This window comes from Fukomys damarensis, unplaced genomic scaffold, assembly GCF_012274545.1.
Source record: "Fukomys damarensis isolate Sample0158 unplaced genomic scaffold, DMR_v1.0_HiC HiC_scaffold_34, whole genome shotgun sequence".
Taxonomy (NCBI): domain Eukaryota; kingdom Metazoa; phylum Chordata; class Mammalia; order Rodentia; family Bathyergidae; genus Fukomys; species Fukomys damarensis.
In genome coordinates this window covers 10,428,970-10,443,415 of record NW_022900946.1, presented here as the reverse complement: position 1 = coordinate 10,443,415, position 14,446 = coordinate 10,428,970, and the positions used below count along the sequence as shown (strand labels likewise).

Below are 14,446 nucleotides of genomic sequence, written 5' to 3'. Positions count from 1 at the left end.
GAAACTCTGCACGTATGGCAGGTACAAGTTCATTTCTGACACTCTGTGTACAAAGTGTGCATTTTTTTTTTCTCCCCAGGATTAAACCAAGCCAGGTGACATTCATTCCCAGTTGCCAGCACCAGTGGGAAGTGCGGGTTTATTCAGTCCCCAGAGCGCCTCCCTCATCCCTAGAATTGAAACAGAGCCCCCTCGTGGAGGAGGAGCGGTAAGTGTGCCACCTAGGGGAGGCTCAGGAAGCAGCGGCTAACATTTCACAGGTTATTTGTCCCTTGCCGCTGAGGGCGTGCTGTGGCACTGACTCATTTCCTGGTCAGGCCAGTGGGGTCCCTTGGCACAGAGGCAGCTTTCCTAATCTCCACCAAGCTGGGCTCAGGTTCTCTACTGGCCCCGGGTGACATCTCCATCTCTAACGATCCAATCTTCACCCTCAGGCAGGTGGGCTGCTTCTCCCTTCCACGGGGGGCGGGGGCTGAGCCCAGTGCCCCGCTCTGCATCAGTATCCAAGAGCATAGGCCAGCGCAAGGCGCCCCTGCAACCTCTGACCATAAGAACAGAGGCGCTAAAATTACAAATGGGCTTCTATTTATTCATCCAACAAGTATTTATTGGTGCCTCTTACTTGCGAGGCAAAGGAAATGCTATGTAATTTAGACGGCGATTAATGCTATGAAGAAAAATTAAGGCTGCAAAGAGAATGGGACATGCGTGCAAAGACTTCAAGGATCCGAAAGTGAGAAGCTTGAGTTTCCCTGGGTGAACAGCTTCCTGGCAGGGGAAACTGTAAGTGTAAAGGCCCTGGGGCAGGAGCATGATTGTTATATCTGAAGCCAATGTGGCTGGAGCAGAGTGAACCAAGAGCATGCAGGGCTGGACTGTATGTCAGGGGGCGGGCACTGGCTTAGCATGCGTGAGGCCCTGGATTTGATCACCAGCTCTGAGGAGGAAGGAAGGAAGGAAGGAAGGAAGGAAGGAAGGAAGGAAGGAAGGAAGGAAGAGAGAGAACGAAAGAAAGAAAGAGAATGAAAGAAAGAAAGAAAGGAAGGAAGATAGAGAAAGAAAGAAACCAGCACTAAGTGAGAAGACCAAGGCGCAGGCGGGGGAGGCATGCGCGGGTCTAACCTTCCCACACCCCTGAACTGGACACCATTTTATGTGACAGAAACACTCAGAAAGAGTGAGTAACACACACTGCTTAGGACAGAGTTAGGGCCTCAAACCCCGAGTCCAGGCCTGCCTGTTTCTGGCCTTCTATTAAACTTCAGTCTCTGTGTTGAGGGAGGGGACAGCTTTTCCCCTGCAGGGGCTGCGGGGCTGGGTCCCTCTGACTCAACAATGGCCCATTCTTCTCCAGGGCCACCTGGCCCTCCAGAATTCCAGAACTTCAGAACCCAGTACACTGCTGTGGGCTGCAGTGGTACCAGTGTGCTTTGGAAGGAGTTTTCTTTCTGTCCCTGGACTTCTTTGGACCGTTCAGCTGCCAACCAGTCCTGCTCTGTTCACCGGGGAGGCCAGGAGCCTACTTTTGATCACGACTTCCCTCCTCCAGGGCCAGCCCAGCAGCTCTGAGAGTCACCCAACTTCCCGCAGGTACAAGCATCCGTGAAATTGGTGACTCTGACCCACGGGCACCATGCAGGCAGCCTTCCCTCTGCCAAATGTACGCTGAAGATGGCCGCACATCAGAATGAACCAGGGGGCTTTCAAAAATGAGGCCCAGGCTTACCCGGGGTGGGTTTGTGCCCATGTGCCCGTACTTTTGCCAGACTCTCCAGGGGATTCCAGTGGGTTATCACAGTTGAGAACCTCTGAAAGGGATCTTGGAGTTTGTTGTGAGAATTAAATTAGCTCATTCACCCATCCATTGATCCATTCATTGAACAAATGTGTGCTGGACTCTAAAATCAGGCAGGCATTGCTGTAGGAGGAGGGAAAACAGCTCTGAAGGGTGGCATTGATATTAAAAAAGAAAAGTGCACTCAGAAATAATAATGAAACAATGAAGCAATACTGGTGAGTTTGTAGGTTGCTGAACACAGAGGGGTGAGACATCCCTGGTGTTTGACTGGTATCTGAAGGACCAGACAAAGCTTTGAGATGGGCTGGAGGTGTCACAGGCAGAGGCCACTGTCCCAAGGCAGAGAGAACAGGAGAGTGAGTAAGGAGGGAGAGCGGAGGAGGTAAGCTCAGATGGGGTAACAAGTAAAGTCCTCAGTGGACCTGAGAGACCACAGGGTCAAGCTCTGGGCCATGTGTGATGGCCTCAAGTAGCGGGGCAGCGCTGGGCGACAGAGCGCAGTGCACGCTGAGCTCACCAGCTGGGGGTAGCGCGTCACTCACTCCACGTCACCTGCTCTTATTAACAAGGCAGCCATCGTGGCCGCTCTCCTCCGAACTGGAATTTGTAGATCTGGGCAGTGTGCCTTAGGGGGACGGAGCGGGTGCAGGGGATGCCAGGCCAGAAGAGCAGGTAGGTGCGGGGAGAACCAGGGGCCACGAGCAGAGAACAAACAGGTAGGCAGAGTGGTAGCTGAAGGCACAGTGCCAGCCCGAATCAGAGACGGCTCCAGCGTTTGAGGCAAAATGAGCCCGGGCTTGAGGAGTCTCAAGAGAGCCACAGGAGCGGCGGAGGACTTGGAAATGCAAAGAGATCGCTTCTTTCCTTCCTCCAGTCAAAGGCCAGCTTCTGAATAAGCTCTCTAAGGTCAGCTTGCTAATAATGTTAACACTCCTCCTTCTCCATCTTGCTTGAGTCTCCCCTCGTCTCCTTTTCCGCTCAGCGTGGATCAGCTTCTGACATTGTTTCTCTTTATCTCATTGACTGTGTTTCCTATGACCAGAATGCACAGACCCCTGCCCCTTTTTTTGACAGCATGTGATGTATGTAGCATGTAACCAGCCTCAGAAATGTTTGGTGGGTATACAGATAATTTTACGAATGAGCCAAAGGGAAGGCTGGAGTGGCTGAGTCCCAGACAGCGGCATCTGATTGTCATCCTTCCTGCCTGAGCCGGACAGCAGCCTCCCTTGTAGGCTCTGTCGCCGCGTCACGGTCACAGGCCAGGGCCCCTCTTTCTTCCTGCAAGTGCTGTAGAGAGGGCCATAAAGCCTTTAACTTCAAGAGTTTTTCCCAGAAGACCTTTTGCAAATCTGGCCCCCTCCAGGATGCTGGGTACCACAGAGGCACAGAAGGGATGGCCAGTGTCAGGCCCAGGAATGTCCCGGAAACCCTCACTGCCTTGCATTTGCTGCACAGCTAGCAAAGGGTCACACTGGTGACTCTCTGTACAGTGAAAATGAACACCCTAGAGCCGTGATGCCTTCGTGTAGGCAAAGAACTTTTAGATGACAGTCCCCACTGCAAGGGAGTGACTCCAAGAATAAGTCAGCAAATGAGAACATTAGAGCTCAAAAGTTCTGTCTAGCAGTCATCATGGCACTGTAGCAGACCCAGGCAGGGCTGATGAGGGGCATGCTGCCTGGTAGATGTGGGGAGGGACACTGTGGGTCTTTAGGGACCAGGAACCCTTTGACCGAGACACGGATTTGGATGATACCTATTGCTCAACATTCCAGAAAACCAGGCGTCCACCTGCCTTTCACTGTTTTCTTGATTTGCCTTTGTTGATTGCCTTTGACCGGCCACATGGCTCTCGAGCTGCACAATTACCCAGGCAGAGTTGAAGAGAGCCGACAATCAATGACAATCGATGGATCTTCCTTGGATACTGATTTTAAAAAAATAAACTTAAATTTTATGAGGCAACCGAAGCAACCAGGGTGACTTGAACACTGCTTGGGTAGTTGATATGAGGCTAGCATTGTTATGACAGTGGTACCGTAGTTGTGTGCTTTTTTAAAGTAACCCATGCTATTTAGAGATTTATGATGAAATACTTACAGGTGAAATGGAGAATGCCCAAGGCTGCCTTCAACATAACCCAGGGCAGAGGGCGGAGGAGAATATGAACAAATTGTTTGGCCATAGTAACTGAAGTTGAGGGGTGGGTGCTTGGGGGCTCATCGTACCATTCTATCTTTGTGTTCAAAGTGACTCAAGGAAAAAGTCAAAATAACAACAAGTCAGGTAGGATGGTGCAATCCCAGCTGTCTGGGAGGCTGAGTCAGGAAGATCACAAAGTTCAAGCCCAGCGCAGCCAACATAGTGACTTAGTGAGACCCCAATTTCAAAATAGAAATTGAAAAGGTTTGGGAATGTAAGTCATATGAAGAGCCCGGGTTCGATCCCCAGGACCACAAGCAGCAACAGCAACAGCAACAACAACCACCAAGCAAAGAAGCAGCAGAACAACAAAAATCACCTGGTAAACTTTTCAAATATTTTGATTTTCAAGCTCTGAGCAACTCTGAATCAATTTGATCTGGTGTGAGATTGAGTATCAAAGGTTAAGAGAGGATCAAGCAGCATACGACATGCGTGCACTCCAAGGATGTTTATGGAGGCATCATCAATATCTGCAAGGGTTCACTCTAAACCTAACAGCTTTCTTGGCAATAGCGTCAAAGGAGAGATTTCTATTTTGCACTCCACATATTTTCACGAGGGCATTTTGTGGTTATGATTTTTAAAAGAATATTTATTCTTGAAAATATTTCAAAAACGGAATGGGGCACATGTAAGGTAGTGAGCTTCCCGTCACAGAGGCGTTCAGGCTGCAAGTGTAGGAGCATGGTGCATGGGGGCATGGGACACAGTCGGCGGAGGGCATCCTGGGAGCCTGTGTTGGGGGGCTGGTCCAGAGGCTCATCCTGGGACGCTGGGGGAGACCCAGACTTCTCTATGAAGTTTCCCTCGTGTCTGGGAAGCCAGTGGGCTTGACTGTCCTGCTGTTCCAAGTGGGACTCGGCTGTGCCAGGCTGCTGCCAAGCTGTGGGCATTTTCAGGGGGCAGTGCCCAGCCCACCGTCCCCCAGGGGAGAGGCAGGTCCTGGTGAGCAGCATCTGTGTTAGTTAATAAGGGCTCTGCCCCTCTCCCCTGCAGGACAGCCATGGAGTGGCTTTGGACGGCCCTGCTGATGGTGGCCTCCTGGGTCCCCGCCACCCACAGCTCACTGGAGCAGGATGCCACTGTCCGCAGCATCGACCTCTCCCAGACCTTGCACATCGAGGAAGAGCGCAACCTGCTGGTGCTGACGCCCGCCGGCATGGCCCAGATGCTCAACGAGACCCGCTTCCTCATGGTGCTTTTCCGTGAGTGTCCCTCCGGGGTGCTGGCGACAGCAGCAGCGCTAGGCCCGAGGATGAGTTTCCTATGTGGCTGGACACACGGGGACACGTGGTCAATTTAATCAGTTTACACATATCACATTGTTCTCGGCTTCCAGATGAGAGCACTGAGGTCCAAGGAAAGTGAGCAAGTATCCAAGGTACCAGGGGCCACTTTTGTCTTGGGTTTGGACAAGGGGTGATAAAAAATAGAGCAAAAACAGATTTTTAAATTTATTACACTAAAAGATGCATTGCCACTAATCCCTTCAACTATTCCCCGCTCACTTCAAACGCACCCGTCCTACCGTTCTTGCCACTTTCTGAAGCAGCTCTGAGCGTCCTCCTTCATAAGCGTCTTTACAGGGTGTGATAGAAAACACAAAAATGCTGCTGAGTGCCACTCGATGAACAGGCAGGCTTGTAAAAACACCGCAGTGCGTCCCCATCCAGCTTATTCACTGGTCTGGCACCCCGAGCCTTCCCCAAAGTCAAAATGACTGCGAAAGGGAACCATTTCGAATGGGTCCGGGACAAGCCGAGACCCTCACCAAAGAGGACTCCAGCACCGCTCCACAGAGTGACAAGAATGGTGGGCCACGTGTGTCCCGAGTGAGGTGGACTGATGACAACGTGTCTTTTACTCCGATAAATTTGTTTTTTTTAAATCACATGTCACATGTGGTTCCCACGATGGTCATAGCTGGTAAAGCTTTCCCTCCAGGTTATCTCTACTGTCCTGGACCTCGGTTTTCTCCTCCATGGAATGGGCATGAACCGTCATGACCAAGCTGGATTGTTGAGAAGACTCAGGGAAGAGTGTGACGTTCCTGGACCACACCCCGACAGCACTAGAGGACGGCAGTTAGGCCCAAGCTCACGGGCTAAAGGGAGCGCTAGTCCTTCACGCTTGCTGTCTGGGAATCATGTGACTGCCTTTCCACTTTTGCTCTTTGCATCTGCAGACATCTGGGGGGCAATGACACCACATGGAGAATCGGGACGGCACGTGAGGGTTTTCCTGACAGCGCTCACACTGTGGAGCCCACCACATGCCAGGCGCCCTCCTGAGCACCTCAGGAAACGTTCAGTCCTCAGTCCTTGCTGCCCAGCATGGGGGCGCTGCTCACCTCCCTCCTTTACAGCTGTGGATAAAGAAGCTCAGAGAGGCCAACTGATTTGCCCAGGGTCACACAGCACAAGCGGGGTTGCCCCCAGGCCGTGCCACTCACTGTAAGCAAGGATTTGGGGGGTGAAGAAAGCAGGTGCGGACACTGCCTTCAGGGCTACTGCTAGAAAATGCCTGGCTTTGTGTCGGTGCGAGGCCTGCTTCTGCGTGCCCAGTCCTCGAGAGGAGAGAGGCGAGGAGGGCAGCCGCCTTGCCCTTCTTGGTGTCAGTCCCCTCCCCAACACCCCTCCACCCCAATTTCCCTGCTGTCCTCCGGCTGGGCTGATGGGCTGGGATCGACCAGCCTCCTCTCTGCTGGTCACTGCTGGCCACAACCCCTCCCAGGCACCCGGTCAGCTTCGCGGGCGCACACGCCTGGCTTCGACCGACCAGCCTGCATATTAGCAAGCGGCTTTGCACGCTCTGACCTCCCTTACCGGCGGCCAGGCGGGGAGTGTGGTGCCTTGAGCATCGGCTGCGTTACCGTGCGGATCAGTGCAGATGCCCTTGTCATGGCCCTCACCGGTGTCCTCATCTAGAGAAGCAGCAACTCCTTCCTCCTGATCTGCGGTGGCCAAGTAGTGGGCTCAGATACACAGCAGCTAGACCTGAGGGGACACCTAATAGGCTGTTGGCTTTGTTTCTGTTTGTTTGTTTGTTTGTTTGTAGCACTGAGGATTGAGCACAGGGCCTTCACACTGAGCTACTTCTCCAGCCCTTTTAATTTTTCATTTTGAGACAGGATCTTGCTAAGTTGCTGTGTCGCCTGGGCTTGGTTCAAACTTGTGACCCTCCTGTCTCAGCCTCCCAGAGTGCTGGGGTTATGGAGTATCCTTGTGTTCATATTCATCCCACTGTTACAAAGCTCTAGACGATGCCAGGCTGTGACAGGCTCTGTAGGACCCCAGAGAAAAGGGGTCTACGTTTCTGCCTTGAAGGACTTTACCATTGAAGCCGGGAATGTCACCAGGCACAAGGAGCTCTGTAAAACACGATCTGCGCCACCGCAGTCCGAACTCCACACCCAGGTCCCCAACATGGAGAAGTGACAGCTTAAGTTGGTTCTCAGAGCTGGATCTTAAATCGGACGGCTGAACAGCCTTTCTGGTGTGGCCCTGGTTCCTCATGCTGGGCCCCGGATGCTCAGGCCACAGCAAGTGCTTCTGAGAGCTTTCAGCTTGCTTGGAAGTAAGAGAAACCCAGTCTCCCCAGAGGATGTGCAGTCTTTAGCCAGAGCGGTGGAGGCAGCGGAAGTCTCCCGGATTCGTGGTTGTTGACATCCGTATTTTTCGAAGACCCCATGCCGAGCATTCTAAACCCTAATGAACCTCTCTTAGCCCCAATCCTCCACACACCTTGATCCCCAAGTGTCATCTATCTGCTGCCAAGTGCACTGCAAAGCTTTGTAGGAGAGATGCAGCCTGCCAGGAGGCTAAGCATTTCCACCGCATCCCTCATCCACATCAGGACTCGGGTCAACTGCTTAGTGGTTCCTTCCACCAGGAAAAGCTGAGAACCCTGCAGCCCCACTCTCTTGCAGTGGGACTGTAAGATAATGGTCAAACAGGTCAGAAACCCAAGCCACCTTCTCTTGTTCTGCTGTGGTTCCAACCGCTGGAGTCCTGAACGCCCGATGGAAGGGTTCAGGGCCACACACTTCATACCACACAGTAAGCACCTCTGCACATGTTTACCTTTTCAAAAATGGTGCAGCAGGTGGTCGAAGCTGGGGACCCTGCCCGGTGCCCACGAGGCCACAAGGCTCTGCCAGTGGCAACCTTGTTTTAATCAGGGTAGAAGGGCGAATTCGTGGGTCTTTGGGTCTGTGATTTGCGGACTGACACTGAACACAAGGCTGCAGAAAGAGCCAACTCGTTTTCCATTCTGTAATCGGACTTGATAACAACCAATTTGAATACCTTAAAGTATTTGAAGTCTTCTCACCAGTGCGTATGTCAAAGCAGCCAACTCTACCCCAGCAGTGACTGCGTTATCGAAAAGAGACGCTCAATTAAACTCATTAAGTCGACTCTTTGGTTCCTGCCAGTACACAATTTAATTCCAAGATGAGTTCTCAAAACCTGGCAGGCCTTCTAAAGTGACCTTTGGAGAAATTAATCACTTGGGGGAAAGCATTGTAAAAGCTTTTCTCCAAGGGAAAATGCGCTCTTCCCGAGGGGAGGGGTGTTGCTGACGTTGACCCCAGGGACTCCCCAGTCGCCCTCAACTCCTTAACCCAACTTCTCTCCTCTCTCAGGACTCTGCGTCCGAGAGCCAATGACTGCTGGGAACTTTTCCACCTCAAATGCCTCCTGTGTCCAAAACAGACCACAGAACCTTGGATTGGTCCCCTCCACCTGTTCCTTCTCATATCCCGCCTTCCAGCGTCAAAGTCAGAAATATCACGGCTCTTCTCGATTGCCCTCTATTCTTGAATCTAATCAGCATCACCTGCAGGCGCACGGCCCGGTTCTTCCACCCCTCTCCTGCTGCCTCACTTCCACCCTCCTCATTCCCCACCCTAACCACTGCAGCAGGGTCTAATGCTGTGCCTCCAATGCACTCAGTTCTTTAAAATGCAAATTGTACCCCGATTAAAAACCTCGATGGTTTTCTAAAATTCCAAATTTCTTAGCATAAATACGAGTTCTCTACTTGATCGGGCCCAGATCGAGCTCTCACTGCCCCTGAGTGCTCGGCTCTTTACCCTGAGCTATTTGTGGTTACCGGCGGGAGTCATCCTGGGTCGGTCCTCCTGCAGCGCCCTCCACCCGCAGCATCCTTCCTGAGCCTATGAGGTGAGAAAGGAAGAAAAGCCACCCTTGCCGGGGAATGCTAAGACTTGTTAGGAGCTGTCTCCCGGATCGTTTACTCGTTGTCTCTTAAGCACGGGCGGCGAGAGTTTGCCCTGAGAAAACGTTAAATGATGATGGAGTTTGCGATGAAGATGGAATACGGACAGAGGTGAAATGGAGACGGTGATGACGATGACAGTGGTAAGGGTGAGCTGGTGATGGTTATGGTGATGACAACAATAATGACGACACTGGTGACGAGGTGTCGTGGTCCTTTAGCAAGCACCTGAGCTCCAGGCATTGCAGTTGGCGTCATTACGCCCATGGTACGTGGAGGCAAGTAACTCAGAAGGTTGGTTCATTTGCCCAAAGTCACACAACTGCTAAGCAGTAAAGCCCAGATCTGAGACCAGGTCTGGCAGCAGAAGTGGCACTCATTGCACCTGCCGCGCCGACCTTTCTCACCCTATCATCGTATTGGCGACTGCTTACTGGGCATTTCTATGCCAAGTTTGCACTAAAGTTCTCTTTATTTAGGACCACTCTAAAGTGGATAGAGCGTCCATAAATGTTCCCAAGCCCCGAGGAAGGTTGGGCTTGTGAGAATCTCAATAAACGGACCCCTGCCCATTCAGGGCCCACTGGGCATTGTTCTGCCCAAGTGTCTTCTTTTTTTGGGGGGGTACCGGGGATTGAACTCGGGTCCTTGCGCTTGCAAGGCAGGCCACCGAACCGCTGAGCTAAATTGCCGGCCCTGCCCAAGTGTCTTCTTACCCTGATCAAACTCGGATTTCCAATTGGTCTGGGCAAGAAGTACACACCAGGACCTGAAGGGTATATGCGTACCTTTCCCCTTTAAGAACTTGAAATTTAAAATTGCAGAGCTTCAGAGGTAAAACCAATTAGCAAACTTAAAACAGACAGATGCCAGACACAGGACCATAAATCACAGAATGGGTTTATTTGTGCAGTTTCTCTCTGCTCCCATGGATGCCACCTAAAATGGGGGAGACAGGAAGCACATCCCACCTACTTCTCCAAGAAAAGGGACATCTTCAGTCTAGATAACAAGTTTGGTCAATTGGAGTCAGCTAGCCTTGGACTTAAATCTCAGGCTAACAACTCACTAGCAGTAAGACCGCTGGGTTCCCATTTCCTTGTCTGTAATTTTTTTTTTGCCTTTAATAACAGCTAACTCATAGATTATACTGAAGATTAAGCAAGAAAACAATGGTATGATACACTTAGCAGAGAGATGGATATAATAAGTGAAAATAAATACTTTTTTTTTTGTAGTACTGGGGATTGAGTTCATGGACTTTGCACTGAGTTACATCCCAGCCCTCTTTTACCTTCAATTTTCATATAGGGTCTTGCTAAGTAACCCAGGTTAGGCTCAAACTTACGATAGCCCTGCCTCAGCCTCCTAGGCACGCACCACCATGCCCAGCTCAATCAGCGCTGTAAACATTTTTGTTATCATTGTTACCACTGTGACCACCTCACCATCATTTCCTTTCCAGTTCTTCAGGTCAGAACCTGAGGGTCATCCTGACACTTCTCTTCCACTTGCAGTCCACAACCAATCTACCAACAAATCCAGTCAACTCCTCTTTCAAAACTTTCTCTAGGCTTCGGTCCCTTCTCACCCCCTTGCAATGCTACTACCCTGGCTTGAGTCACCACCATCTTTCCCCTGGATTATTTCAGTAGTGTCCAATTGGTTTCCCTGTGGCCACTAGTTTCTCCCCAGGTCTGATCTTCATACAGCACTGAGATGAGTCTAGTCTGCTCCAAACAAAGGGGAGCAATGCCTACAATGGCCTACGAGACCCTGTGTCACCCCCACCCTGCTGCGTCTGCCTGCTCCGCTCCACACTCAGCAGACTTACCGCTCCCAAAGGTCTTACACCCCCCCCAGGACCTTTGCCCTTCTTGCTCTGCTGTTCCCTTTCCAGATACCCACAAGGGTGGCTCCTGCATCTCCTTCTATCTTTATCAAAATACTCTTCTCCACAAGGCCGTTGTCAATTTTTCTACTTAAACCCAACAATTTTCTGGACACTCCCAATGTCCAACTCTCACCTGACCCAGCATGTATTTTTATTTCTTTATTTTCTGCCTTTTCCAGTGACAAAAGGGATTTTTATGTGGGTGTCCACAGTATCAGCCTCAGTGCCTAGAATGGTGCCTGGCACGCGACATATGATAAGATTTGCTGAATGAGTGAATGAGTGAAATGAACAGATACCCACGACATCATTGTCAGGTCCTATCTTTCCACTTCTCAGGCAAAAGCATTCCCGCTGTCCTGGACTTTTTCACCTCCATTTCAGACCCCTGGGGGTGGGGTGGGACTTGGAGCCGAGTCTCCAGATGCCCCACATTTCGGGCAGCCATTCTGCGGGGTTCTCTCATTCTGAGCTCCGGCCCTTAGATATGATGTCACTCAGCAACTTTGAGCCCAAATTCCCAGAAAGCCACAGGAGAGATCACAGTCCGGCAGCTGGTGAAAGGCCAGCACCTGCCAGTGGTGATGGATAGAAGGTATCAAAGGCGATGACGGTGACAAAGCAGGCGGTGCCAAGGCGTTGATCTATGGAGGAGGCAGGAAGCCTCCCCTCCTGCCCATCGATTGGGAGGTTAATGAAAGCAATCATTCACTCTGTGTTCTGGGTTCTGTACGAGCGCAGGTCGCTGGCTAGCAGTTGGGGGGTGCCGGTTGGTCAGGTGGAGTGTGAATCTAGGAGTCAGGTGTCCTGAGAGTTGAATCTCAAATTAATGTTATGGGCAGTAAGACCTCGAGGCTTCCTTCTCCTTGTCTGCACCAAGGTGGGCCCAGCTTTCTGGGCTGTGTTCCACAAAAGACTTGTGGATGGTCCCTCATTTGGGAGGTGATTTGTGCTTTCTCCAAGCGCTGTAGAAGAACAGGGGCAGCAAGGGGGTCTGCAGTCTTACAAGTTTATTGGGAGGAAGAAAAGCAAACAGAGGAGCCTTTTAGTCTCCTCCATTTAAGCCAGAAACGTTTATTCCATGTGCCAGTTTCTGCCGGCTGTTCCCTTGTACATCTGTCTCACTGCCCAACAGTCCGAGTGGCTGAGGAATCAGAGCATCAGATCCCTTATGGAGCGTGTCAGATTGCTTCAGTGACCCCTCCTGCAAAGGGGTGGGTTCAGAAAGGTAGAGGAGCATCATAATATGCCCCATCCCTACCTTCCACACCTGGCCCTCTACCTGCAGGTCAGCTGGAGAGACCCCATTCACATGGCTAGTTCCAGGACATCCCGCCAGATGGCGCTGCTCAGGAGCGCCTTCTCTCTGCCGTTCTGATTCTCTGTCCTCTTCTCCTGCCTCCTAATTTCTGACCACAGAAATCTTACACCAGTTAACAGCGGTAGTGATTATAATGCATTGTGTGCTCTCTGCATGCCGGGCATTAAGCTACGTGTTTCACAGGCCTGGTGGAGGTCAGAAAACCAGAACTCTGCAGCCACCCTGAGTGGGTTCATATCTAGGTTTTCTCGCTGTCACGTGGCTTTGAACAAGCAGATCACTTTGCTTTGCCCGTTTCCTCATCTATAAAATTGCGAGTCATCATAACAATCACCCCATAGGGTTATTGGAAAGGATAGATAATGTAATACATGCAAAACTCAAGAGAAACAATAAGCATTATTAGTCGATTCTTACATAAATGGCCTCTGTCTCTGACAAGTCTATAAAGGAGCCATTACGACAGTCCCCATTTTATAAGAAAGAAAAACAAAGCCCAGGGAGATGTAGTGGTCTGAAGTTGGATTGTTCCCACTGTTACTGATCTGGAAGAGCTGCAGTGCACATCTCCCAAAGTGTCCTATTTCGCGACCTGTCACGTTTCTGAAACTCACTGCCCAGCGGCAGGTACAGGAAAAGCCAGGCATCATCCCGGGCACGGGGCCGGGGTGGGGAAGCAGCCTGGACTAGCCTTTCCTCCCGTTTGCTCTTGCAGACAACTCGTCCTCCAAGAAGTCCAAGAACCTGGCGGAAGAGCTCGGCAAAGCTGTGCGGATGATGGGCAAGGGCAAGAACGGGATCGCCTTCGGCAAAGTGGACATCACCACGGAGAAAGAGCTGAAGCAGGAGTTCTTCATCAAGAAGGCTCCGGAGCTGAGGCTGTTTTTTGAGGGCAACAGGTCAGAACCCATCAGCTGCGAAGGTAATGGTGCTCCATGGCACATCACTTCCATGCTTATGTAACGCCTGCTGGGCAGCCAGAGGCTGGAGGAGGGAGGCGCTCACTGACCTGGCCTCTCAGGGACCCAGGTTCTTTCTTTCTCTTTTTCTTTTGGTACCGGGGATTGAACTCGGGCCCTCGCGCTTGTGAGAAGCACTGAGCTACATCCCCAGCCCCAACCCAGGCTGTTTCCATCCCCAGCTCCATCTTCCTTGGTCGCCTAGGAGCCTCCTGCTCATTCCTCTATGTTTAGGCCGTATTTGGAGTCAGAAGTCGGGAGCTCGGCAGGGTGGTGGTCATGACCTGGGAGCGGCAGACTGACTTCTATTCGCCGTCCGCTGGCCAGAATTCTGTCACTTGGCCCCCTCACAGCAGCAACAGAAGCTGAGAAACATGTCCAGCTCTGTGTCTCCAGGAAATGGGTTTTGGTGACCACATGGCAGCCTCTCTCACAGCTTGCTATCTCAGCTGATAGACTCCAGAAACACCAAGAGGTGAAGGTGGAGGGTGGGGTGTGTGGCTTATAAACTACCAGAGACCAGAGACGGAGCTCCTAATTGCACTCCTCATCCCTGATCTCCTCTTTTAAAGGATCCGGATGGAGCTCCAGGCCACTAGGTAGTCAAAAGGGAGACCAGGAGATGAGGAAAAAAAGCTAGATTTGGGACAGGGTGTCTGCCAGTACTAACTTACATCACCATTCCTTCCGTATATTCGATACCTGTTTATTGCCAACCTACCGTGTGTCCAGCTCTGTCTTGATGTTGGGGATATGTGGAGAACCCAGTGTGTTTGCATGGCATATCTTCATTTTTAAAAAGTTAAATGTAGGGATGCATAAATGGATGGGTGGTCAGACAGGTGGATGGATGGATGGATAACAAAACTGGTGAATGCAAAAGAGCTTAGCAGCAGCCTCCCTGATATGCTAGTGGGATGTTCCCAGGCAGGCCTTGCATACAGCCAACTTCCAACAGGCTTGATTGAGTCTTATTGCAAGAAGCTAAGTGGGGGGCCACCACGTGCAGCCCACCCCAACCTTCA

The 14,446-nt window shown here is 51.3% G+C and overlaps 1 protein-coding gene across 5 annotated transcripts in view; it reads left to right on the top strand.

Annotated features, from left to right (window-relative positions):
- Positions 1-51: 51 nt before the first annotated feature.
- Pdilt (protein disulfide isomerase like, testis expressed) overlaps positions 52-14,446 on the top strand; it is a 35,571-nt gene continuing 21,176 nt past the window's right edge. The window contains exons 1-4 of one of the 5 annotated variants that reach the window (XM_010610042.3): positions 533-783; positions 1,355-1,590; positions 5,003-5,211; positions 13,178-13,384. In XM_010610042.3, the coding sequence (XP_010608344.1) occupies positions 5,010-5,211; positions 13,178-13,384 (409 nt within the window). In that variant the 5' untranslated portion in view covers positions 533-783; positions 1,355-1,590; positions 5,003-5,009. Of the gene's footprint in view, positions 209-360; positions 439-532; positions 784-1,354; positions 1,591-2,156; positions 2,181-5,002; positions 5,212-13,177; positions 13,385-14,446 lie in introns of those variants that run through there. The other 4 variants (XM_010610041.2, XM_010610044.2, XM_010610043.3 and 1 more) reach the window with 4 other exon arrangements.